General features: G+C 45.4%; 1 protein-coding gene across 2 annotated transcripts; it reads left to right on the forward strand.

Moving 5' to 3' along the window:
• The first annotated feature begins 84 nt into the window (after positions 1-84).
• On the forward strand, positions 85-26203 carry LOC142563631 (F-box only protein 3-like). 2 transcript variants are annotated; one of them, XM_075674207.1, is made up of 11 exons: positions 85-302; positions 7310-7399; positions 10627-10787; positions 11284-11398; positions 12776-12857; positions 14288-14459; positions 18366-18450; positions 19284-19406; positions 20519-20634; positions 21581-21694; positions 23968-26203. In XM_075674207.1, the coding sequence occupies exons 1-11, from the start codon at positions 100-102 to the stop codon at positions 24081-24083; spliced, it is 1377 nt and encodes a 458-aa protein (XP_075530322.1). In that variant the 5' UTR covers positions 85-99; the 3' UTR covers positions 24084-26203. The 2 variants fall into 2 exon arrangements, with proteins under 2 accessions (XP_075530322.1, XP_075530323.1); XM_075674208.1 differs by having other exon boundaries at positions 10627-10781.
• The last annotated feature ends 1663 nt before the right edge of the window (positions 26204-27866 follow it).

Below are 27866 nucleotides of genomic sequence, written 5' to 3' on the forward strand. Positions count from 1 at the left end.
AGCAAGCGCAACGTTTGCGAAGCAGCGTACTGTTTATGAATAAAAGCATTTAATCTTGTTGCATGAGGTTCTGGTCCTGCGCTTGTCCTGCGCTCACGCATGGGCCCACGGCAACCTACTAAATCGCCGCAAGGGGGATCACTGTCGCCCCTTTCGAGCAAGTGGAAGCTCTGTGGTGGAACTGCTGTAATCATGGAGGTCGTGGGTCTCCGGAGAACTCCAAATCGGATCAGCCTGGACGATATGCCGTGTGAAATCCTCATAAACATATGTTCCTATCTGGACTACCAAGACCTGCTCCGGTACGAATGTTCGCATTATCCCCTGGCGACCCGCGCTGCGTCCAGCGAAATCAAACGTCCACGAGGCGTCTGCTACTGTGCGATGTCCCCGTCACTGCCCGCCGAACCGACTTTCATGCTTTTCGCTCTTCCTAACGCTTCTATTTTATCTCGACTCGTGGTTTCGTTTCGGGACCTCATTTAGCAATCGTCGGCCAACAACGCCTCAGCTGACGTCTGGCGTACTCGGGCGTGACGTTCCCACAGTAGTTGTAATTTTATGGCTGCAACAAAGTGTCGACACATCGACATGTTTTCACAGACGTCTGAAGGCATTGCTCTTTATTTTCTTTTAAACTGGTTTTGGCGTTAGGCAGTAATAGCTGCTAAACGACAACGTTGCTGCGGTTCCTGTAGCTACGTTCATGCACATATTTCCCTGCGAATTCGTGTTGTCTTTATGGCGGCAATTCCGATGTGTGCGAACACCTCTACGGTGTTGGTAAACACGCGACAAAGTACCTCTATCACGTTTCGGACTTGTCTGCGTTGTCTGAGAGTCTCGCTACCAGAAATTCTCTATGGAAGCGAGCAGCCCGTACCACATCTAAACGAAGATGTCTTATGACCGCGATAGTTGGTATAACCTTGAAGAACTTCGTAAACATCAACGCGGTGAAACAGCAGGAATATTGAAGCTAGTGTCACTGGTGGTGACACTAGCCTCTGAATTTCTTACTAAGTGATAATGCGTTCAGCACCGTCCGGCTACAATTATGCGATTGCCACATGTACCTTAATATAAATAATTACAAAGTTAATGAATGAACATTGACGGGTAACCTTACGGGCCATATAGCGTAAGCTCTCATGACCGCTTCGGCCGTGAGCCCTGGGCGGCCAAAATTGTAGTTTCGTCCTTTTTTCGTCGTCAGTAATTGGAGGCACTTGTCGAAAAACCGGGCACATTCGCCAATGAGGCCATATGCAGATTCGTAGGTGTTGAAATTTTTGTCGGTAAACTGGTGGTCATGCAGATTGTCGTCTAGGTGAAGAAAAAGCCCACTGGCCTCGTGAATGTGGCGCTAAGTTGAAGGATAAAAAAAATGGGGGCGTTACGTAATGCACGTAGTCAAACGTAGGCGATAGTTGCAATCTCGAAGCACAGTGATGCCTTTCCGAGCTCGAGGAATCCAAAGACAGTAACAAACTTTAAGTGTGTGGTGCATGCTGTCATAACTGCACTTGTGCAAGGCCTCCCCACGAGACTGTGCGAATCTCTGAAGAGCCTTCTCTCTCCCGTTTCCTAACCAAGCTCCACCTTTCTCAATCAGACCACGAATGATCCTTTCCCAAATCAATTGAAATGCCTCGTTTATTCGTTCATTCTACTTGGAAAACTTTTTGTACTAAGAAAAGAAAATTTGTCCATATCCAGCGTACATGTTGGAGCCTATGTGGATGATTGTTTGTGAGTATGAATGACTATTTACTGTCATCCTATGAAATATGTAATCTCATGGAATATGTATTTTTATGCATCGCAATGGTTGCAACTTGTACATCCCTTGAGCCACATTGGCACGTACCCAACAACTTGGAAGGGCACATGCCCATTGCGGAGGAATTGGCCAATGATGGGCATGCACCCAGTGGCAGATGCCAAATGGCTAAATAATAACATTGAGTAAATCAACGAAGCTGCCTAATCTAACGCGCTGTTTCATTAAAAGGCGGGTGTGCTTTAAAGGACAGAGGTGGGACTTACTAGCACTGCTTTGACGGTCAACTTGCAGGGTTTATGGAAGCGCATGCGCTGGTCTTGCATTCAGAGCACATACAAGCTTTTTTGATGTATATCCAGGAATATATCCGGCAAGGAAATGCCAGACCCCAGTGAACAGGCAAGAAAAAAAAAGGAAAAAGAAAGGTTTGCTTTTAAACTATAGACCATTTTCATGTTGACATGATGCACACTCTAAAAGGCGGTCCCCTACAAAATTTACTGGAAGCAGCTCTGCTTTTAATGTTGTCTACGAGAGCTGCAGGTACGAAACTTCAGCCAGCATGGGAATGATGTGTGGTGCATTGGATTTGGCTAAACTTTGACCTTCTGGCTTCAACAGACATTGCACCCGCTGTGGTGACAGTGTATATGGCGCTCTGCTGCTTAGCAGGAGGCCGCGGTTTCGATCCCGGGCCACAGGAGCCGCATTTCAATGAGGGCAGAATGCGAAATTGTTTGTGCGTGAGTCGAAGCTGAATAGAGTAACTGTGCTTGGGAGAGGATGAACAGAAGAAAACAGGTGAAGTGCTTCGTCCATATCTTGTTGTTCTCTCTGTCCCTTGCCTTGTTGCTCTATTTAGCTTCGACGTGCACTAACTGACCCAAGTTGACACTCTCTTGAAGTTTATGTTCGCGGTAAATAACTGCAAATGGTCAATATTAGTCTGGTACACTTTACCACGGTATCCCTCATAACTCGGGACATCATTAAGGATGTCAAACCCCACAATTTTAAAGCTATAGCATTAAGGTCTCTGTGTCATGCAAAATGCAGTATCGGCATCAGTGGAGTTGTCTGTGAGTGAAAATTTCTGTATATATTTAGGTATATGTACATGCCAATCCTTGCTATATAACATGGGTATATACAGGCTATACTGCTACACCATATTATCGCTAAAGTTGCTCATGCCTTGTCTTGCATTCTTGACGTTATTCCTCGGAATTTTCAGAATGAGGGCCCATAAACAAATGTCACGAAACAAAACCAATAGCGCAAGCCTTATATGTTATATCTTCTCAGACTTAAATATTAAAAGTGCGAAAGTATAACAGAAACCTGAAAATTATGTAATTTTGGGGGGCACCCGGGATCGGCCCATGCAAGAGGCCATTTTTATATCAGAAAGCTCGCCTTCACACATAGCATTCTTCACCAGCGTTTCCCGGTAAATATTACAGTTACATAAGCTGCAGTTGCCAGCAAACATAAGAAGCAGTTGGCAATCTTCTAATGCTATTGTGTTCCACTCTTAAAGCCAAAGCCTAAGCGTCCTCCAATTTTTAATTCTTATAATGACTCTGTCACTTTGTGAAGGGGTTATGGTGAACTAATGGTGGCATTATAAATGCAGTGATTTGATATTATAGTGTATGTGCTTGGAGGCCTATTGATTTTGTGCATTCAGAAAAATATGACGTTATGATAAGTTAGAATGGTAAAGCCTAATAAAATGATGCCGCAGGAATGTCCAAAGTCACAAGCACTGATATCCACCTAATACCCAGCCAATGTAGATGTAGTTGGCTATTGCTAGGGAGAAAACACAGACCGTGCAACAACAGTCCAATGAAATTGTGTCAGCATTGAAATAGAAAGGTTAAAGGAAAGACTCAAAGGAAACGCGACGGAAGATGTTGAAATGTGAAGAAATGACCTTAACATATTCTAGATGCAAATACGCTAGTGTGATGCAGATGGCAAAGGTGTGTACAGTGCTTGCATGTGAAAAAAAAAAAAGATAATATAAATGCACGAGTCATTTTGTTCGTACGGACAGACATTAAGAAAGGTTAAGCACATTATAAAGTTTATCAAAGAAGGGAGAAATCCAATTTGGACAAGCTCTTGCCTGTGTAGATCGCTATTCGCTATGCAAGTTATGCAGTTTCTGTAGATTTGTGCTGGACTGCTGATACTTTCTCTTTTTTTTTTTTTTTGTACATTTAGTACACGTTTTCTGTCTTGGAAAGGAAGCAGCAGCTGTTTACTCAGAGTTTATATCTGTGCCGTGAACATTTACGTTCATGCAGCCTTGATATTTTAAACCAGTGCACATTTCTTTTTCCCGTTCTTTCTTTTCTGCCTGTCTGATTTCCTGTTGTTGGCCAGTTTTACGTGCTGTCTGTGCTCTTTTGCGGCTCCAAACGCGCTAGTACTGCCACAGAGGAATAATTTATGGCTTAGCAGCGTGAAGTACCTCTACGCTTGAAACACGCGGACAAGCACCCCATGTTGAGATATTAGGTGCTGTGTGTTCAAAGCTTGTATGTTTATTTGTCTTACTGGATATTGAGAATGCTTGATCATGATGTAAACAGTTATGCTACTATGTGTTATGCACAGCGCAAATGAAAAGCACGCCACCTGGGCTTTTCTTCTTCTTCTTCTTCTTCTTCTTCTTCTTCTTCTAAAATGTTACTAGCGCAAAAGTGACTGAGATGCAGAGGATTATGGGCACACACCAGAAACACTGGACTATAATTGGTATTTACTTGACCCTGGGCTACACCAGGCAGAAGCCATACCCAACACAATTCTTACTGTCGTATGCATGCCACTTTGACAGGTTCACTGCGGCGTGGGTCACGGTGGGTCACGACAGTTATTTTGCAACATGCGCCTTGCTAGGATTTAGTAGAATCCGCTTAGTAGGAATGTTGACACTAGCACCTGCCTCCGAATATCCGCCTCCAAATTTGCGGCAGTGTGTGTTGGCTCTCCGCATGTGATTTTCTCTGGAAATGCTTGTGTTCTGCGGAACAAAACTTCATGGATTGCTCATGTATAATATTATGCGATTTAGGGATCAGTATAATTAAAACTGATGCTAATGCCTAGCTGCCAGCCAAAAGGATATGCCTTGACTTTCATATGTGTAATTTCTTAAAGGTTGATTAGTGGTACCTCCTTTTCCAATTTCGCATTTTGATTAGTTGTTGTGAGTATGGTGTCCGCCTCTTGAAGACGCAGAATCCCACTCTCTACAAGCCATAAGCAGTATCTTTTTAATGTGTTCGAAGAAAAAGAGAGGTATCCAACAGAGAAACTAACGTAACCCATTTCACCTTAGTCGTAGCTCTTCACGCTCCTTCTCTAATTTCCTCGGGGTGCCCTGTTTTATTTTTCTGTGAAATCATTGCACAAATGTGTGTATTGACTCCCTTCCTGACTTGTAAGTGTGCTTTCCCACACTGCACCTATGACCAGCCAGTGATGACACGGGTTGCGACTCGCGAATCGCCAACTTGCTTGACTGATGTCAGAAATTTTCTGGAAGTGCTTTCATGCAAAACACGGTGAACAATATTGATTTCGAACCAAGGGAAGCAAACAGTAATTGAACGACTTTGATTCAGAGAGAACGAGGAGCAAGTGCGTGGCTTAGGAACTGAAGTGCGGTGTAGCTATGTGAGCTAGTCGAGATTAGTGCAAAAAGTGAGAATGACATATTCACTTTGACGTCGATATTAGTTTCCCTGTTCAGTTATATTCAAGGAAGCATTTTGATCACTATTTTTGAGCCCTCTAATTTCTGAGTGTCGGCCTATGCTCATGTAAGTAGAGTAGCACTTTGACAACAGATTAAAAAAAAAGGGCATGATAAGCTCTCTGTTAACACGATTGCTTCCTTTCAGAAGCCTATATCAACTGCAATATCTCGCTTCTGATAACAGCAATGCGGAAGCCTGTGCTGTCTCTTAGTTTGTGAGCGACGCATAACGAAAGGGTGCTATCGCAGTGGAAGCAGTTCAGTCGTGCAAGCTGCCACTGATAACTCTTGACACCTCTCAGTTTTACGTGGGTCCAGTTCAAACCATATCTTGAGAAGTACAGTGTTATCTTTGTGCAAAAGGAGATTCCGGGTTCTCGACACACTGCTGCTATATACTGCACTGTCGGCCATAGTCGATGAAGGCGCATGAACTACTGCATCAAGTTAAGTTTTGAAATTACATTATAACAACTTTTATCAGTGGAACTGCAAAGAGAGAAAATCAGTGTTTAGTGTAAAAATAAAATCCCTATACGGGCAGAAAGGGAATGCAGACACCTTAGCGCCAACTTACAACTTGATTTAATGAATGCCAAATCACAGATACAAATAGGCTAGGTGTTATAAATTGTACACCATGGATAGATGTGACTCTTGCAGAAATTCAAAGAAAATAACAGTGCCATTTTGGTGCATAGAAATGGAACCTTTTTGTGATTCATCTGGCCTTCCAGGCAAGCGATGTGATGAGATTATTATTTTTACTGTATCATGCTAATAGTTTAAAAGAGTTGGACGTTGGGCTAGTTGGTATTTTGGCATGAGGACCATCTTAATATAGCGTGCAACGGGACGGCACAACAGAAGGGAAGACGAACACACGTGCTATGCTAATAGGGTTTGTGCAACACAAGTAACTGTATTTCGTGTGCTTTGACTGTGAAATGAATGAGGAGACCCAAGGGGACCGAATTTCGTTAGTCGCAACCGTATGAAACCAAACAGATAATGAAGCCAAGGAAAGGATAGTGGAATTCATCTGCAGCTTTTAACTAATGTGTAACAATCATAAGGTAAAGGAAAATGAAAGTGGACAAAACAAAGACCTTGTCACCGGTGGGGGCCTAACCCGGAACCTCGACATTACACGTATTTTGCATGAACAATTGTACTACGGTTGTGGCTGTTCCCAAATTTTTGGGTTCTTACGAATGTGTACAAAATGTAACTCAGTGCCCCTCAGAGCCGTGGTAGAAGGTCTTTTTTGACCAATGGCAGAATTCCATTTATTAATTGAAAAAATAATAATACGTTGGCAAAAGCACGCAATTGAAAGGCATATTTTGGTGAAGTTTGGCATGCTCGTGTGTCTGTACATTTTCTCATGACTGGGAAATGTGCTGCCTAATAAAAAATTTGGCGAAATGTCTTAAATGTACTTACGTGTGAAAGACGGTATCGTGCAAGAAGGCACTGAAACGCAGTGGGACATTTCTGCCGTTTATTTTTTTTTTTTAACATATTAGCTGGGAAATCATTCTAACCAGGAATGTATCAGCAAGGTTCCACTGTGTGCATGCATTGAACTGCCACAAAATGTCCCATCATGCAATCATTTTGGTTGGTTAGGTAAATGAACAGATTTATTAAATTCCTTTGGCAGATTGTCACATTTGAATTGGTCGTGTTTTAACTTCCTTCCCTTAGTTCTTAATTTTAAAAATTTTCTACGACTGCATCTGCAGGTGTAGCCGCCTGAGCCGTCGGCTTCGGGATGTCTGTGCCCACGACCCCCACTGGCGCGGCCTGTGCTGGAAGTACTGGCTGGAGACAGAGTAAGGCCGCTTTGGTTATTAAACCTGTACAACTGTGATAATGTCATGTGATAGTGATGGTTACTGGTCGGCACGCAGGCAGGCAGACGTGAACATCGGAGTATGAAATTTGTGAGTCGAGCAGTGCTAAGAAATGTTCACTCTGTTTGCCGCAAGAATGGAATACCAACTCAGCCAGCGAACCATCTTTTCAAAAAATAAGTTGTTTATTGGGTGACCTTGTATGGCACAAAACAAACTACTCCAACTTGGCAGCAATGGTGGCAGTATTTGCACCACGCTCGGCTATCTGTATACGCGTCATTGTAAGTTCCAGAGCTGTGAATTGTCCTCGTGTCATTTCGAGAATGTACTACTGCAGCGTTTGCAGCAGGCATGCAGTCTGATTAGACAAGCCCCCATGTCTGTAGTTACAGCACTCGTGACATAGTACAGATGATTTGATTTGATACAGTGAGCCTCACACTGAAATTAAGTAGCGAAAACAGTGATGATTTGATGTTTGTGGCCATCAGATCACCGGCCAAAAGTCAAACAGAATGTTCACCCTGTCTTTCTCACTTCATTTGTCTTGCAGCGTGTTTTTACTGTGAACCATTGAATCTCCCATACCACGTGCTCGTGTATCTCATGCCACATTTACATTACTATCAGACTAATACCGATGTATTATAACGCAGTCTACATTTGGCAACACACTTACATTCGCATGCTTTACTTATTACGTTATATTACCAAAGTGTATAAAAGCATACTGCGTACAACGTGCAGTTACACTAAGGCCTCGTTTTATAGCTTGATAACATCATTGATTAGGTGAGTTGGCCCTGCATAATTCAAAATGTAACAGTGTGGTTTGGGACAAAGATTCATTTTGAATAGGATAGCTGAAATTACTTTGTTACCATCCTTGCAGCCAACGCTCCAAAGTGCCACTCTGAGCAATCACCAAGAATATAAGAACAGAACATGATACTTTTAATCCCTTTAGGCTGGATTTCAAGTGGGGGCAAAGTCTGGCTAGCTCTGCGGTCCTAGAAGCCACACAATCACTCTGCACAGATGCCACTGGGCAACATCGCATTCACACAGCAGGAGCGTGTTCGCAGAATCTGCAGGCATACTCTCGGCTCCAACGCTCACGTGCATTGCCGAAACACCAGACGCGTGAATGTTATGTTCTGCACCTCGCTCATGGTGCTAGTTCATATAGGCCATGCAATCCGACTATCGCAGTTGTGTTTATTGCCAACAAAGCAACGAAGTGAAAACTCGCCTTTTGCAATTCACAAATGTAATTCTGCACCAGATAGCTCTCCGAGCAAGCAAAACAAGTTCAACCCATCTTGACTTTCTTGATGTTGATTAAGCTAGACAGATGACCGCTGAATTGGATGGAAATGCCATCTGGCATTTTCCATCCAACTTGCAAACGGAGAAAGCCAGATTTGGCAAGGGCAGCAAGTTGTGATGATGCACGCGTCACGTGACGCGATGTCCGCTGCAGAAATTCCTGTTCCTCATCATTGCGTGAACGCTCTCTACCTGGATGTGTCCAGCAGTTTGTCCTGGCCCCTATTTCGAAACGTTCACACTGCGACACTTTCTGCCGCACGAGGAGCCACGCGATAGTCTGGGACAAAATGGCCACGTTGACACCACATATCTTGTAACACGCAACAAAATGCGTGCTGCTGCCCACAAACTCTCACGAGATGCGCTTTAACTTGCCAGGTTAAATCTCGTAAGTTTGTTCTGAATTCATGGTTGATGCAGTGCTATTTTGTACCTGTCTGTCCAATAGAAAAAAAAAACACTGTGCACGCAACAAACGTAGACATTATATTAGGTGGGTAAGTATGGCGAAGAGCTTCTATAAAAAAACACAGATTGCACCAACGTCTCGTTTGGTTTTGTGCTGCTTTAGCATCGCATACATTCGCGCTTCATAGCCATGACGATGGCATGATAGTGAACACCATGATGATTGTGCTCACAGCTATACAGCGCACGCATGACTGTCCTGCCAGTCTCGACTAACGCGTGTTGTCTCGACTATGCGCTACGAGTGCAAGATGTCGTTCACTCTCACCAGTTGCATTGCGCCATACCTACATATACACAGTGATGGATAAACCACATACTTATTTATAGACCAATGAATTCTGCAACGGGCTGGAATGATCACTTTAATTTCCTCCAGCAGAATAGTACAGAGGAGTAAAAAATGCTGCATGCCCATGGTGAAAGCCCGATTCGGCTCGCAACAAACATGGGATACACATATGCAGGCTTAACCACAGCTATTTTAATGCACATAACATCCATGTACCACACAATACACTTGTCCTCCAGGCTTCTTTTCACACGAACCACGGCACAAATTGACGAAACACCACCAAATATGCTTGCAAACAATGACGCGACTCGCCACGCCTGTGCCATTTGCAAAATGGCTAACCGAATGTTTACAACCGCAAGCAGCTTCCACCCCTATCTGCTCTGTTCACTCGTAATCCCGCATTCTGATTGGCTTGCGACAAGCAATCCTTTTATCCGACGATAAGAATCTTCCTTGGACCGATCAGCATGCCAAGGGCTTTTTTTCTGTCTCGCGACGTAGCTTTTTCGGTTGCCGACCGTAAATTTACTGGTGGGAATGGGACGGTTGGTTTTGAAGGTCCAGTATGTGCTGCAAGCTGCAATGCCCTTAGCCATTTTGTGTTTCAATCCAGAATCCAGCTTGATAGTAACTAAGCACACAGCCAAGGCACACAGCGCATATCCTGTGCAGAGCACATCAAAGTCATCATCGATTGTAGAGCGCAGTGGTAGAGCATGGGAGTTTTCAGTTGCCATATTCGGCAAGTTACAAGTGGCATCACAAGCCGGTCTAGCCGAATTGGCATGTAAGCGTCAATAAATCATTGTTCAGAACTAGGAAAGGGGTCGTTTGTCAACTTATGGTCAATATTCACAACGTTAAAATGAGGTTTAAAATGAATGGGGGGAACTTGAAGGGAATTCCTTCGTTACATCCATTAGTTCATTATAAGCTTCTACAGTACCGCAATAAAAGCTTTTTTTTTTTTCTCTCTGTCATTGTGTGTCACACAGTACTTCATTGCTCGGCAAAGTAGGTTGCGAAGGGGATCCAGACATGACGTTTGCTTGCCGTAGCCAGCCGTCGTGCCCCTAATGCTTGCACGTCATTGCTGCCCCCGCAGGTTACCAGAGGGCGCCACGTGGCGATCGCATTTCCAGGATCTGTACTGCGACCTACGGCGGTACGTGCACTGCTACGCAGCCATGAAGGCCGCCTGGCAGAAGATCAAAACCTTCATGCAGCAGCACTGTCCGGTCATCGCACAATCCATCAAGGGTAACGGTGTGCACCTGAGTTTTATTTGTTCAAAATGTCCATTTAGCCATGTTTTTCGTTTTAGACTACTGCGACCACCAAGGTAGCTTAGTGGCTGTGATGTCCAGCTACTTAGTACGAGGCCACGGGTTTGACTCCCGGCCACGACGGTCGCATTTCGAAGGGGGCGAAATGCAAAGACACTCACATACTTGGACTTAGCTGCACGTTGCAAAGCCTGAAATGGTCAGCTTGGAATTCATTCCGAGGCCCTTTACTAGGGCATCCCTCATTACCTCTGTGCAGTCACAGGATGTTAGACCCACCACTTAGTTTCTTTCCTAACATGGCAGCCAGCAGACCCCCGCACTGTGCACCAATCACTGTGCTCAGGTTTTTGAAACCTGCAGCCCATGGGGAGCATTTTTTTTCCAATGTAATGTGTTTTGAAGAGCTCTTTGTGGTGCTGCACCACTTGTGTCAAGCAGCCCTGAGAAAATGAGTATCTGCCATTCATGCCCAGCCGGGACAACAGAGGAGCAGCTCGATGCAGCTGAGCGCAAGCTGGGTGTGCGCTTTCCAGACGACCTGCGGTGCTGCTACCGGATCCACAATGGGCAGCGGCTAGCTTCACCAGGGTGAGCCACCCAGTCCTTTCACTAAAATCCTGGAGACTCCGGTGACTTCTTCGTTACTTGGTTACTGCAAGTCATGGTTGTGAGCCCCCAATTTAGAGACTCCCACGTCATCTTGAGAAGAATCCTTCTGTAGCCTTTGAAAATGTTTGAGAGGACTTACCCACAATCCGAAGAAGCAGGCAGCTTGCACATGGCAGTGGACATATGCTTACCTTGTTTACTCGACTCTAACATGCCTTTGAATGAAACGTGCGCCTGACTTTCATGACCAGAAATGAAAAATGCAACAGCTTTGACTGTTCACTTACCAGATTTTTTCATTGTAAGAAACTGTGACGATTTGTTCTCGTCTAGAAAAGAAAAGTTTATTGCGTCCGCACTACAGTGGCACGGACATCACTCACTGTCGCTGTTGAATGGCCTCCTTGTCACTACATCAACAGCCCATGCAATCTTATCATCGGTGCTGGCGATAGCATTTGAGATACTACATGATTCTTAAGTGCCTCGCATAACATTTAATGAACTTGCAAAGCGGGCACAATGTTGCAGCTCCCATAGCTGCTGCCAGTGTGTGCATCAGTTTGGATGATAGTACTTATGAGAAGGTAGCGACTATACTTGTCACTATTGCAGCTTTGGTTTCATACTCTTTCCCAACTCCTGCGTCACATTTTATTTTCCGGAATGGGAGGGTGCATGAGAATTGAGCAAGTACTGTGTCACCCTAAAGTTAGCATTGTTTCTCTTTAGCGCCCATTTAAAAGGTGCAGGCGATGTAGCAAACTTTGGAATCAAAGCTGGAAGCGCTGGTTCCATCAACTGGGCACCATTGCTTGAGTGCTGTGTTCATTGTACCCAGTATGTATCTAAGTGCATCACCCTTTTGGGAATGGATTAGGGACTTAGATTCAGTCCCTTAGTATGCATTGAATAGAGCACGTTGGGAAAGCATTCCCCAAAGTCCCAAATTGATTCCATGCCCTTTCCACCAATTTTTTTTCTTCGCCGAGTTTTTTAAGGATGTGGAGAACAGCCACACTTATTTTGGCTTACTACAATCTGAGCAAGATGGTTGCCCCTTAAGGGAGCCCTGAAACACTTTTTTTTACTATTGCAGCAGCCGCTGCTTCGTATTATCAGCAAAGCTGCAGCTTATTTAGCTTGCCCCTCCCTTTGACAGAAGTGACACTTGGGCGAGTTGGTGTAGCTTCATCTTAAGAAGCAGCGTAAGACAAACAGGGACAAGAACAAAAGAAGCAACTTTTTTTTGTCCTTGTCCACGTTCGTTTTCTGCTGCTACATAAGACGTTACTGCTCCCTAGCTGACGTTGCAGACAGCTCCTCCTGCATTACTGAACGATGTTCCCCTTGCAGGTTGATGGGCAGCATGAGCATTCCGACGCACTACCGTTCGGAATCCCTTTTGGACCTGGAGACAGCCATCGCAGGATTCCAGGTCAGAGGACTCCTGGTCTCTATGCACAAAGTGGGCATGCACAAAGCAGCACGGGAGCCTGCATGTGAAACCGTACTGGAAAGGACATGTCCTTACAGCAGATGACATTCTTTGCCCAAAGCGAACAAGTGTGTAGAAAGAAGTAGTGTGAGCAGTATTAACTAGCAGAAACTTCGAACTTTTATTCGAAGAGGCTGGACCTAGTTTATTTCTTGCATTATCACCCTGATTGTGTGCCTCATACTCATGCGATCCTCTAAAAAATAAAAACAAAATAAAAAAGCATGTGTAGAACATGAAGTCCTATCAAAAGACATACAAGCATTTACTCACAACTGAATTTTTTCTTTGAAAAAAAAAAAAGAGTGTTTGATATATGCACACCTTAGCAGAAAAAGAAAGAAGTGCTCAAGTGAAAGAATGCTTGCAGAGCAAGGCATGGGCATGGAACTCTGCCCTATCAGCTGTTAACAGGATCAGCTTTTTCCGTTGTCTTTATTTCCATGAGATGCAGTTTCCCAAATATACTTTTCTAGACTGTTCCTAATCTTCTTGTGCGTAACGGCCTTAGTGTTCATGCATTAATTTTTTGCGGAGCTTTTTCCTTGCATTTTCTGCTTGCATATGTATATAAGGAGTGTCTCCTCACCAAAAATGTTGTCATGTCCTATTTCATTTTGTGTGTGTGTGTGTGTGTGTGTGTGTGTGTGTGTGTGTGTGTGTGTGTGTGTGTGCGTGCATGCGTGTGTCTTGTTCACTTTTAAAGCAATACTGACATGACGTTTTCACCCCATCTCTCTTTTTTCTTTTTGTTTAGTAATTGAAAATGCTAACCTTCTAAATCCTAGACTTAAAATTCTGGCAAGCATCAGAGCACCCTAGATAAATGATCGTACACAATGCACTGGCTTACTTCGTTCTTGCAGTTGCTTCAAAAGCCAAGATAAATGTGCACAGCACTCTTGTTTTGTTGGCAACAACATCCTCATAGCTGGCCTCACTGCTGCATAATTTTAAGCAATTTTTCCTCTGTGTCATGTCATCAAGATGCAGTTGAACGTCGTTACAAGGAAGTCGAATCAGACAGGAAAACATGTTCGTTATATGCGATATTCAATATAAGCATATATTCGCTACACATTGATATTGGCAAGAAATATTTTATATTTACTACGTTATACTACTGCGTTATACTGTCGACGACACGAAGTCCAGTGTCTCGAGACCAGCTTGAGTGTCGTCTTAAAATACCGTACAACTTTTTGCGAACTTTCACAATTGCTGTGTCTGATCCTTCTAAGTGCGAGAAGCACGTGCTAGAGTTTCTACAAATTCAGAAGATGTTTCTAAGTGCTCCTTTAATTTAATTATCTTCGGAATGAACAGTGGGGTCTCCTTATCCCCCTCTCTCTCTTTCCACACGAGTGCAGAGCAGGGATGGCCTACAGGGCTGCATGCCGCTGACCTTCTGCCTGCATTCAGGCCTCACCCAGTTCATTGCGCTACACGACATGGACGGCCATGCGCCAGGGTGCGTCTTCTACCCATCGCAGGACCTCACCCAGGGCGTGCGGGGGCACCCGCTTGATGCCTTCATCACCGGTGAGCGTTATGCCTTTTTTATTGCTGTTGTTGCTGTTGTTGTTGTTAGTTTAGAATGGATTCTTGTTCTCTTAGCTCGAAACAGTGTAGTGTGCCACGATCTTGTTGCAATACCTTTTGCTCTTGTTTTATGCCATTCTTATCATTGACCTTTAACGGCTGGCTGAACCCGTTGATAAAGTGGGTGGAGCATTGCTCGGACCACTGAGAATGAAAAGCGCAAGAAGGAATAGCAGCATCGAAAATGCATCACTGTGAAAATCACGGCCCAGGGCACTGTCCGGAACCGAAGTCAGCCAACGGGGTCCCGAGGCATGTGAGCCTTTTAATCATCATCAGCATCAGCAGCCTGTATTACTTCTATTGCGGGATGATGGCCTCTTGCAGGGATTTGTAATTCCTCACCCGAACCCACCCTGTCGCTGCAAATTTCTTATTCACACCAACTGATTACCTGACCCTTTCCATCGTTTTCATCCCTCTCTAGTCCTCAAAAATGATGCCTTTATGTCCAAAACCACTGTATTCTTCTTTTTTTTTAGAAGTCCTTAGTAGGGGTGTCATCTTATGCACCAACTCTAAGCTAGTATTACTATTTTCATACTCTGCTTTTAACCGTGTGTTTTTTCACATCATAACCACGGCCACTTTTGCCTCTTCCCCATAGCCCTCTGGTTACGGCATTGCTCTTCTGAGCTCAAGGCCGTGGGTACGATCTCGGCTGCGGCAGCCACGTTTCGATGGGCGTGAAAGGCAAAAGCGCTCGTTTATTTAGATTTAGGTGCACGTTGAGGAAGCCCAGGGGATTAATCTCGAGTCCCCGACATGCCTCATAATCGCATCACGGCTGTGGCACGTAAAACTCGAGCCTTTAAATTTTTGTTAGTCACTTTTGGGTCGTAGAAACCTGCACTGCTGACAGGCAAACAGGCCAACAAGGCTCAAGTTGCTGTGCGCAGGTGCCGTGGTGTTGCCAGGATGACTCGGCTAAATTGCAGGCTAGTCGCGCGTCTACAGCAAAACACACTGTTTCCTAGCCAGGTATAAAGGACGCTTACAGAAAGTCCGGCAGCTCATTTTCTGTTGACTTTTACACGGATGTGGAATTTTATTGTGCATTTGGTTTTGTGCCTTACTTAGGTGCTGTAATTGGCTCCTTTGCCGCATCCATTTATATAAGTCTGTGGCAGTAACAAACGGAAAATGTAACTGCGTCAGTGGAAAGTACAGTGGTGCCACCTGTCATCATTATAGCAAAACAAGTTTGCCTGATGTTTCCCCGTAAGGGAAAGAGTTTCTCGTACATGGCTGTCTGTCTGCAGCCTTGCTTTGCATAGAGCTGTCTTTTTTCTCAAGCCCTTGTGACTACAGTCAATGGCCGACTTTTCGGACTCTCTAATCTAGGGTCTGCAAAAATCGGGCAGTCCGAAAAAAACGAATGCATGCCTTTAACTGCCCTCAAGGGCCCAAATCACCACAGCTAACTTTGAAACAGCTCTAAAGGCTTGCAGTAAAATCATTAGGCATATTGGAGCTTGTACTGTGACAGGAGATGACGGGTGCCCACCTTTATATTAAGGAACACATTTTATGTCCCGTGACAGTGACCCCTTCGTACTATTGGTATGCTTACATTCCATATGCTTGACCGCGCTACACAGCTGCACTGTGGCGAAGGTGACTTTTGGGGACTGGCATTATGCAACGTTTTAAACCCTTGCACTGCTTTCTGCATGTCACGGGTTAATAAATACATTAATTAAAATACGGCCAGCCTCTTTGGCTCGCCTAACGGAACGGTCATCCCGTGTCCTGCACTACTTGATATAGGCGGGTCAACCGCATGCTGCCTGGTGGCTGTGCAGACGCATTGCCATCTGCGATCACACCATTCCATTCCACACACCACATTCCACCATGACACCATTCCTCTCGTGCAAAGTTCTGCAAACAATAATCGAGTACAAGTTCTTGTAAATAAGTGCTGTTAATCACGCAACGTGGCACAGACGGTATATTCTAAGCAGTGTGATTGCAGCTGCGGGCCACATTCTCGACAATTTCTTCACCAGAAATCACTTGCACATTCACTCACCCTTGACAGTTTCCTGCAGCAGTATTCCAGATCCCAAGAATTATTATCCATGTATGGTGTCTTTGCATCAACGGTAACAGCTCACTTGCTTCAGCACAGTAGTCGCAAGCTGACGCATGCAGCAATTGCTGCACCGACATGGTTCTTGTAGCGCAGTCATATGGGTTGAAGTCACTTCGGTGGTTCCCACGATGTATTACCATCAAATTGGTGCGACACCGAGAGCCAAGCCAGGGACACTGTCTTGGATAAACATGCTTTTCTCCGCACAAGAACTTTAAATTTGGACGAAACATGCACCAAAAAGAGCGCGACGTTGAAGGCATTGCTCACAGAACAATGACGGCGTCTGGTGCGAGGCCACCTTGTCTTCCCTTCTCGCGTTCATAGGGAGCTGTGGAAAAGTGCAAACGTAATCGAGGTAGATGTCACTGCATCAACAGTATTCACACGAGAGCAGGTTAACAAATCCAAGGGTCACAATCCTCCCTATGGAGAGTGCATAAACACACTATAAATGCCACCATGCCCTGCACGACGAAGGTGAGGTGTCCCTTCAATGGCACACTGCAGTACCATGGAAAAAATTCAGAAGCTTAGCGAGAGGGAGTTTGAGGAGGCAGTGAGGGCATTGCAAAGGAGGGGAGTGGTTGTTGCGCATTTTTAATCAGTGGCGTTAGTTATATGCCACGAAAGTGCCGGTGTGCGTGGCCCCAGCTTAACTGAGATCTCGTTGGCGCCTTGGGCGCTTTGGCAAAGTAACATCCGCACTATGCTCCGCTAGGCGTATTTTCGGCACTGGGTGTAGCGGAGCGGTGGCGCCATCATACCAGCCCACGCGGCAGATAGGCAGGCTAACGGCACGCCACCTGGTGGCTCTGCAGATGCAGCGCCAGCTACGCTCGCAACACCGCGCTTCATTGCCGTCAGCGAGGATGATGAAAGTGGAGTCAGTGCCATTGCTGACAGCAGCAAATCCTTTACATGGAAAACACCACACCGAACAGCAAGTAATTTGATCACAAATCAGCTAGGCCTAACAAAGGCCTAGCAAAGCAGCTAGGCCTAACAGCACAAAACGAATACTACGGTTGCCAGCAGATTAGCGTGCAGAAGCCGGAGACACTGTCTTAGATAAATGCACTGTTTTGCCCCCAACTCTATGGTGTATATGTATGTGTGTGTGTTTATCACTGTATACATATATCATAATCATCACCCATCACCTGCAGTATCATGTCAGCCAAACGGCCAGGCTAACATCTCCAGCATGTCATTGAAGCTTGTAGCTGTCTCTCAAAATAGCAGAGGTTGCAGCTTCAATCAATGCCATTTTAGACCTGCGGCCAAGCATAAGGTCTGAAAAATTGGACGGTGGAGGGCTTCAGCGTGAAACGTTTCAGACGTGGTCGTACATTGGCTCTATGGAACACGTGGCGGTGCTGCGAAGGCGTCTGAATTATCAGGCATGTGCGAAAAATCGTTTGTTTAATGTACCTAGCAATTCATGTACTCATTCAAGCACAAGCGTGATTCATACCAGTCTTGGGGGCTAAGTGGCAGTGACCTTCTGCTGCTGTGCAAGAGGTCACAGGTTTGATTTTTGTTTGACGCGGCTGCATTTCAATGGGGATGGAATGCAAAATTGCTTGTATACCGTTAGATGTGTACTTAGAGAACCCCAGGTGGTCTAATTGCAGAAACTCTTAACCACGGCATCTCTGACAGTCCATGTGTTGGTTTGGGACGTCAAACCCCATAACTGTATGTATAGATATATCCATCCTTCCTTCTACATTTACATTTTTCAGCCCGGTCCTTCGAAGAATGGTTCACCGGTTATGCTGACATGCTGGAAAACAACGAGTTTGTGGTAGTCGACAACCAGCACTATAGGTACCGTTTCTTTCCTCACTGACTCACTCGCTGCAACTTCGTGCAAGATGTTTATGGTCTGGCGTAGTTAAGTTCGTGCAGTTAAATACAAAATGAGGTGAAGGAAATCTGTAATTGCTGGTGTAGAGTACTTCAAAAACGTTACTGTTTCTAGTTCTTGACTGCTTCTTTAATTCCCCAGCAAAGTATAGGCAGGGCAATGTCTCTGTGCCTTCTTTTATACTCTCCAATAGATATAGCCAACAAAACTCATCTAATTAGGGTTGCAGAGAAACCGAACTAGTTTGTTGGCAAACATGTCGATGCCAAACAAGTGCGTCATGCTGGCAGCCAGTTGTTGTTTTCTTCAATGGCATATCAGTGTCCTATGGTGCTTTCGATCTAGCAGATTGACACAGGTCATGTGAATGACCCGTTTCCTGGCCAACAAGGAACAGCTTGCGAGTTGAGGCCAAGACTTTAAAAATAGGCCTTGTTCTGAAAAAGCACTTCTTTGTGTTGATAAGATACCTTGGCAGAGTATGTCTTGCAACTAACACCTCCTACTGAACTTTTTTTTTTAAATGAAGCCATACGTTTTGTCCACTGTATGATGGCTTTAAACTATTCTGGGACGCGATACCTTATAATGGTTTGGAAAGCGAACAGTTCGCTTACTAGCCTTCAGATTATCGGTAACTGCATGCGTTTTTGTGATCAAAGAACCACCTGTAAGCACTGCAGAGGCCTTTTTTTCTTTGTCTCTTTCTTTGGGTGGCACACACATTTCATCACATTGGGCACTGTTTTCTGCATGCCAGCTTTGTGACATATTGCCTGTCCTTTGCCAACAGGTTCTACCATGTGCCAGGCTGTGAGCTGACGACGGACAACATCACCGTCTCCGTGGCAACGTGCTTCATGCCAGAGCTGAGCAGCGTGAATCCTCCGCACTTCTTCCACACCTACCGGATCACGTGAGTGCAGCCCCGCTGAATAATATTAAAGTCCAGTAAGGCTTTTCGCTTAGTTCTGTCTAGAGATTATACAAGTTTTATTTAGAAATCACGACTCAGGTGAAGGTCTCAGCTCATCAATGTGTCCGGCATGGCTGTTGACTGTGCACGTGCATGCATGCCTGTGTAGTATCTTTTGGAATAAATGCCCTTAAGGGGCTCCTCGATGGTATTTGGCATAGCAAGCAAGCAAGTACAGTGTGTAGAACACACAGAGATGTTATGGATTAGCTAGAAAACCTGCACTGCGAAATTTTATGCACAAACGCAACGCAGCCCATCCTCGCTGCACACGTTAGGTTCGACGTAGCACTTGCTAGCGCATGCTTGGCTTCTGGAGACGCCTGCAAATCGTGGCTCGATCCCTGCATAACCGCCTCCGTTGACACTTTCGCGCCCTTTGGATTTGACATTTTTCTCTCGAATGGCCCTGTCACAAGCGGCGTCTGGTCACGCAGCACATTCGTCCGGAGAAGCCGAGCATGTGGGACGCTACGTTGTGCCCAACAATTGCAGAGAGGACAGGCTGCGCCGCCATTGAGCATGAAATTTTGCATTGCAGGAAAGCTACCTTATAGGTTTTGCAACTCATTCACTACCTCTGCCTTGTGTCATCAGAGTTCACCCCTACGCCTGCAAATTTCCTGCAAATCTCTGCCACCCACGGCTGCACGTCCCTTCTCTTGAGACCTATTGCAAGACACGTGGCACGTATTTCAAACATGTTTTGTACTGGATTTGTTCTTACACAAAATGTATTCATTCCTGACATTAACGCATCTCTGCCTACAGAATAACTTAACCAAGAAAAATACTAAATAAGAATAATTGATGAGGTTAAGAAACTTCAAGCTAGTTTGTGTGCTCTCCCTCCAGCATCTTATATCACAAACTTTAAACAGTTTCCCAAACTAACTTTAGCATCAACTTCGTCATTTTGTATGGCGTTGGCATTTGTTAGGCCCACATTTAGAGCTCCCTCTGACAATTTCGAGTAAGCTTTAACACAGGGCTGCAAGTTATTTGACGTGCGATCACGTAACCCGACCCAGCCGCTCACTTCTCAAACCCAGCATGTCCATGTCGGAAGAGGCGTCGGACCGCGAGAGCTGTCAGCTGGAGACCCGCCACTGGATCATCACCGACGAAAATGGGCTGGAGGAACGTGTGGACGGCCGAGGCGTGGTGGGTGAGTAACAGTTGCGGTGCGACCTTTCATTTTAACGGGAAGCGCTCTTTGCCTCATGCCTGGCACTTTGCAGTGGATAGTTTTCTGCCTCACCTCATTTTTTGGGGGTTCAGTAATAATGAAGAAATACGTACCGTCTCTTTCTTCTTTTGACTGGACAGAATTTTTAAGAGGTGACCTATGGCAGATAGCGCAATTCTATCCCTAGAACTGCGATTGCCGAAAAAAGGCGGGCGTTACCAGGTGCCTCATAATGCTGGAGTGATGAGTGCCGCCAGTGGCAGCGGAGGCATGGCGTCTCGATAGCGTGCAAGATGAGACCCACGGGAAACGATCGACGTTGTTGACCGACCAGTGAAATGTTGCATAATGTTAGCTCGACATTTACTGCTCAGACCAGAGCGTGCGCACACTCTGGCTCCGCAGGGACACTAGCGTGTTTATACGTTACTGGCATCCGCGCAATGCTTCTGCTAGCAGTCAAATGCAGAACGCTGCCCTTGAGCGTTCGTGTAATTGCTATTTCAATAGAAAAAAAAGTAATTCTTCCCGAGGGGCAACTGTCTACCGAACTACCCTCGAGTGCGAGGAGTGGGAACACTCCAGTAGTCTTGCCATCTCAGCTTGTCGCCGGCTGCTGCCCCACATATCACAGTTTCGCCGCCTCTATCGCCGGTCACTTCCGCTGCTCTTGCCTGCATTGCTGCGTACATTATTTTTCAATGTTAGTGGCTCTAACACACTGCTTCCAGACACTGTGTACCTGCTGCTGCTTTCAAGAAGAAAAAGATGTTCGAACAGCTGTAGTTTCACGAAGCTGTCCCAGGTGGCTTTATGTTCTGCAGCGCCTTTATTTGCAGTTTGAAATGGAAATAAATATCAATTTGTCTCAGTCGGTGATGGGCACCGTCGTCACGTGTGTGCGTCTCGCATCCGTGCCCCGCAGGCGAGTACCCTGTGATGAGCCCCGGCGCCTACTTCTCGTGGGTGAGCTGCACCAGCCTGAGCACCACCTTTGGCAACATGAAGGGGCACTTCGTCATGCGCAACCTGCACACTGGTGAGCGAAGCACATGTGGCCGTGCTTCTGAGAAATGGCACCCCACAGTGTGTTTCACATTTGTTTAAGCTGGCGAACGGAAAATATAAGCGTTGCTTGCGTTGAAATTAGGCGTAATAGGCGACAGTCGAGCAGCGTTACAACGAATGCCTCTGCAACAAAGCGACCTGTATAACGAAGGAATCAGTCTCCCCCGGTTCCATTGGGAGCTGTGTGGTGCAAGATCTTTACAATAAAGTCACATGTATAACGAATGATTTCGAAGGCCCCAAGTGCTTCGTCATAAAGGCATTCTGCTGTAGTCAGTCTTTTGCTTACATTTTATGTCTGCTATCTCATCACTCAGATACTCAGATTTAGTATATTTTCAAAGAAATCAATAAAACTGCTGTCAAATGCTGCCACACTACTTCGCACAGTAATGTATCTTCAGAAGCTCTGCCCCTGTAGCTTCGCCCCTGTACTTAGCTTTCGTTAGCACAGAAAATGATCTACAATCGTATCAGCCGTAGCTTCCACTGCTGCACAATAGCCAATGTGAAAGACCTGGCCGCTACCACATTCTGGTGGGGGTGGAATGCAAAAACGCGTGGACGCTTAGATTTAGGCGCATGTTAAAAACACCCCGGTTGGTTGAAATCAATCCGGCGCACCAGCCCAACTGCGGCGTCCCTTACAGGCCACGTGTTGTTTTAATGCGTTGAAATGCCATCAGTCGTCATTTTGTATGCACGATGTTATGACGCCTTCTCGACGAACTAGAGTTGGAAGGCGCTTTACAAACACGTGTGTGGGAGCCACTCACCTAAGCTAAGTTGTTGCTTAGCAATGACAAGGAACTGTCAAAAGATCAAAGAACACAGTCAGCGATGCCGTTATAGTACCCGCAAGTCATGTTTTATGCATGCCCATGATTAAAAAATGGGGATATCCTGTAATTGCCCACCTAGTGGACATGTCCATTTCGTCTGCTGCTGAAGTTCTGGTTGGCTGGGCTGGGGTATGCGTCGGAAGGAGGCAGGCACTCTAGCCAATCAGCACATCAGCAGCAGACGAAATGGACATTCCACTAGGTGGACACTTACAGAATATCTACCCCCCCCCCCCCCCCAAGTCCTTTCTTGTGGTTCTTGAAGTGTGCCCATTTGGCCACCCGTGTGGTGCACTGTTTTCGGAGTCGCATGTGCGTACCCGTCGAGGGTGTCCGAAGTGGCAGCGTGAGGGTCGACACGTTGTGCTCGAAGTTGCTGAGAAACAGAAACTCGTACTTTGGGAAAAGAGGGCTTCATGCTAAGTATGTTCACTACCAGTGTTAAAAGTGTATACAGGATCTGTGAAAAGGCTGAATTTCCACTAAGCCTTAGCACATAGCATGGAATTAGGAGTTTCAGCCTGCAGTAATGTGCATAGCCAACCCATGGTTGCATTAACTTAGGGGCTGCATGCCCGAACTGAGTGGAATTTTAGCTTTTTCGTACATCTTGTACCTCGTGAACTTTTGGCAGTGACTGTACATGTGGGTTTCTGGCTTTTCTATCTTTACCCTCGCTTGCCGTTACTACGTCCAATCAAAGAAAGGTGGTTAGCAATCCGTGGCAAATTTGGCCACATGGTTCACGTTACTTTCTCATAAGAATGAGACGGTAAAGAGTAGATCCAGCCGGTGTCACACTCCCTTGACAAAGGAGTAATTGGCATCAGTTGGCTAACGTTGCCACATAACACGCAGGGAAAAGGGCAGACGGTCTCATATAGGTTCACTTCCCTGAACAAACACAGGGAAGCAATCATCTCTCCTGACAGCACAGTCAAATGTCACAAGAGGAGGCAATACTCTGGCACTACAGAGCCCTCACTTTTTAGTTTCCTCCCATTCTAGGCTTTCTTCTTTCTTGGCAGAAGTAATCCATCCGCTATATTTAACGTGCATAATCTGCTGCTCTAGCTTGATTTAATGGTATGCTTTATTCTAGTGTTTTCACGAATATTCTTCTCTCTCTCATGCAACATATATCACAGCAACATTTTGCAGTGCCCTCCTAGCCAAGCTTGCTTTAATCTGAAGCGGGGTTTCCTTTGGCATTCTTTTTGTTAAAAACAAGTGGCCAACACCGGCAATAACAAAGGGCCTAGCATTATGCCACCCAATGACAAAGGACAGAAGCAGTGGAAAAGTAATCATTACATGTTATGGCCCTTGATCACTTGTTACAACTCGCGGGTGACCAGTCCGTTAACGCCTCTAAGGTCATCAACTTTTTGCTTTGTTCCAGGCGATATGACCGAGGTTCACTGTCCCGTTTTCAACATGAAGTGTCTACCATACGTCACGTCGGCCGAGCGAGAAGCCATCAAGCGGCAACGGGATGCCGTCAAGAAGGCGCAGTGATGCCCGCGGCCTCTCTTGTTGCCGTCATTGAGTCAATGTCGCGGATGCTGTCTGCTCTTCCGCGTCACCAGCAGCATGGCCTGCAACGTTTCCTTAACACCAAGCTGCTCCTGCCTCAACAGCCGCTGCACTCTGGTTCAGTCAGGGAGCCAGCAAACTGACTGTCGTGACCGTGGGTTTAACACTGGCTGCCTGGAGCACAAAGACGGGGTGTTTCAGGCCGTCTGGTGCATCGTGGCCGTGATAGTCAGCTTGGGGATGCAATACCAATAGGATTTTTTATTTTCCTTTTCTTTGTTTGTGCGTTTGCTTGGTTATCTGCTTGTTGAGCCCATGTGATAGGTGCATTGGCATAAATTTTTTTTCCCCCTAATTTGTGGGGTCTCAAGCACTGCCGAACAGCTGAGCCTGACACGCTTGGTGCGACAGGTTTCTGCAGCAGCAACGATGTTGAAGCAGTCGTTGTCAAGTGCCGTGTTGATAAGAAGTGGTGACGTTTACGAACAGTTGTGGGCTGCTGCCAAGCTGGTGTCACGCACGTTTTTCTTAAGCCGGTCTCTAGGAGATAGAAAGGACTTCCTGAGCAATCAGTCTAGGCTTCTCTCTCTCTCCTTTTCTTTATTTCGGGAAGAGGCTTTTGCCCCACGAGGCTGGTCTGCTAAAATCCTGAGTTCACGTCTTGCAATACAGACGTAAAGACATTCTCGTTACTTGCTATAGGTTTCGTTTTAGGTGAGATGCGGTATTGCAACTACTGCCTCGTAGACTTTTGGTGGACAGTGTTACCTGGGTAGATTTATTACTATTTATTGCAGGTTTTGTCCGCAGACTTGTGAGACCTAATGGTGCAAGTTTTTTTTTTTTTTTGCCTCCTCCATTGCTGTCAGTAGTGTGGATGTTTTGTTTGATCTTAAAGAGCTTTAGAGAGGTTGGCACGTTTCATTCTGGTCCATTGTAATGCAACCTAAGAATATGTGCAAATGATTGAACATGTTTGATATATGCTGCCAGCATGAACTCAAGTGCAAATGAGAGAACGACTCTAATGCTTTGTTGAATTTTTTCAGCTTTGCCTGCACTTATAACACCGGCTTTATTCAAGTTCTGAAACATGGGTTTCGGCCTACATCGTGGTTTGGAACTGGCCATGGAGCAGTTGCATGTTGCACTTTCACGTCATCATGCATAATAGGTGCTTTTATCGGTTTTTCACTGTTCGTTGACGGTACAGGCGTGGTCACTGCTAGTGGGATCACAGGGGCCTGTAAATAGCACTAGCGAAGTTCTACCGCTGGCGCTTCTCTACCGCTTCTCCACGCTCTACCGCGTATCACTTTGATTGCGCCTGCGCCGCAATCAAAGCTATACGCACAGCGCCCGGTATGTCGTCTGCTGCGGTTCCTCCCAGATTTTCTGCGCGTGCATGGAGTGCTGATAACTCGGAGCCGTCAGTGCGTGTGATCGAGATACCAACGCACACGGCGTAGGGGAGGAACCATAGCAGACGACGCAACTGGCCGGTCGCTGTGATTGCACGTGTGCCGCAAGACTTCGTGAGGTGCCAGTGGTGGCGCTCTGTCGAGCGGTGCAACGGGCTCCTGCGTTCCCGCTTGCAGTGGCCGTGCCTGTACATGCCGAGATTCACAGTTTTGTGCAGCATCAGGAGACGGACTGTGGTGACAAGGATTGTTTCCTTGTGCCCGCATTTCAAGTCGTGCATTATTTTTCCTCCGAACTTATTGCGTTAATTAGTTTAATGTTCTCATTTCCTTAACCTTGAGTGCATCCTGTGGGTGGTTGTCAGTGACCGTAAGGTAAGGAATGCGCACGAAATGTGTACATAACTAGGAAGAACTAAGTCGGCTGTTTGTTGGACGTGCAACATGTGAAATGTGCGCCGGCAATGATTTCGCGTGTGCAATGATTGCCCGTGTTCTCGGCGTTCCACTTTTTGCCGAAGTAATGGAAGCTCCGGCTGTCCTCAACAGCAACACCATACAGGCAGTGTTTTCTGAGTGTTGATGTGAACAACGCAGACACTCTTTTTTTTTTATGTATCCGTTCATCAAGGGAAGCAAATGTTGTAAATACATAAAAGTAAATAAAGACATCTGCAATTACGTGTTGTTGTGCGTGTGTGTGGGGGGGGGGGAGGAGGGGTCTCTAAGTTGGTGTGGTCAAGAAAGTTACTTTACACAGAGCCTAGGCATGTGCAAAATTTCACTCACATGTAGGAGTGCACAAATATTCAAAACTTTCGAATAATGAATCTAATAGTGTCTTATTCGATTCGGTCTTCGAATTGTAAAGTCGTATTTACGATTCTTCTGGCGCATTTTACTTTGAGAAATTCAGTTAGTTCAGTAACTTCGCTGCGCTGCATGGAGGGCCTGCATGGTTAGGTATGCGTGGTTTGAAATGATCTTGCCAAAATGGCAGACGACGCGGGACGCCGACGCCAGATCTTCTGCGACCTGGGGCGCTTAACGCCGTCACGTTAAAGAAAGCCAATCGTGACTGAGAAATTTGATCCAAATTTCTGAACTTGTGTCACGTGTCCGCAGTGCAGATTTAGTCTGAGACGTGCTGTTTCGTGCAACATTTAACCCTTACCACATGATGTATCATATATGGTAGACACTGAATAACTTCTAGCATAATAGAAGCAAAAAGAAGAAAAAATCCTACATATTTACCCAGAATCTATGGTCTTTCTAGCAGTGAAATACATAGCACTGGAAATAACTTTTTAGTTATTTTTTCATTAACACAGCACGGAATTGCGTCACACAACATGCAGTAAGTTTATAAGTAAACAGGTTATTTTCACAATTTATGCACTTGAACTGAGTGCACAAGGAACATACCATGGTGTTTGTTTGTGGTTTATGAGCCTACTGTGATGATTTTATGATTTTGATGATTTCTTTATAAAGACATTTGGGTGGTTGTGTGAGGCAAGCATTAATTGCTGCACAATACCTATAGCTAGCGATGAGATCAGAAGGGCCTTGCAAGACATGAAACGAGGAAGAGCAACAGGAGAAGATGGAATAACAGTCGATTTAATCAAAGACGGAGGAGACATAATGCTTGGAAAACTGGTGACTCTTTATACGAAATGTCTAATGGCTGCAAGGGTCCCAGAAAACTGGAAGAATGCAAACATACTAATCCACAAAAAAGGGAGACGTTAAAGGATTTCAAAATTATAGGCCCATTAGCTTACTCCCAGTATTATATAAAATATTTACCAAAATAACCTCCAATAGAATAAGGGCAACACTGGACTTTAGTCAACCAAGGGAACAGGCAGGCTTCAGGAAGGCATAATCTATAATGGATCGCATCCATGTCATTAATCATGTTATTGAGAAATCCACAGAGTATAATAAGCCTCTCTATATGGGTTTCATAGATTACGAAAAGGCATTTGATTCAGTAGAGATACCAACAGTCATAGCGGCATTACATAATCAAGGAGTACAGAATGCTTACATAAATACCTTGGAAAATATCTGCAGAGGTTGTACAGCTACCTTAACTCTACGCAAGAAAAGCAGGAAGTTACCTATAAAGAAAGGGGTCAGACAGGGAGACACAATCTCTCCATTGCTATTCACTGCGTGCTTGGAAGAAGTATCCAAGCTATTAAACTGGGAAGACTTAGAAGAAAAGATCAATGGCGAATATCTCGGCAACCTTCGGTTTGCCGATGACATTGTTTCTATTCAGCAACAATGCAGACGAGTTACAACAAATGATTAAGGACATTAATAGGGA

This window comes from Dermacentor variabilis, chromosome 11, assembly GCF_050947875.1.
Source record: "Dermacentor variabilis isolate Ectoservices chromosome 11, ASM5094787v1, whole genome shotgun sequence".
NCBI classification, from domain to species: Eukaryota; Metazoa; Arthropoda; class Arachnida; order Ixodida; family Ixodidae; genus Dermacentor; species Dermacentor variabilis.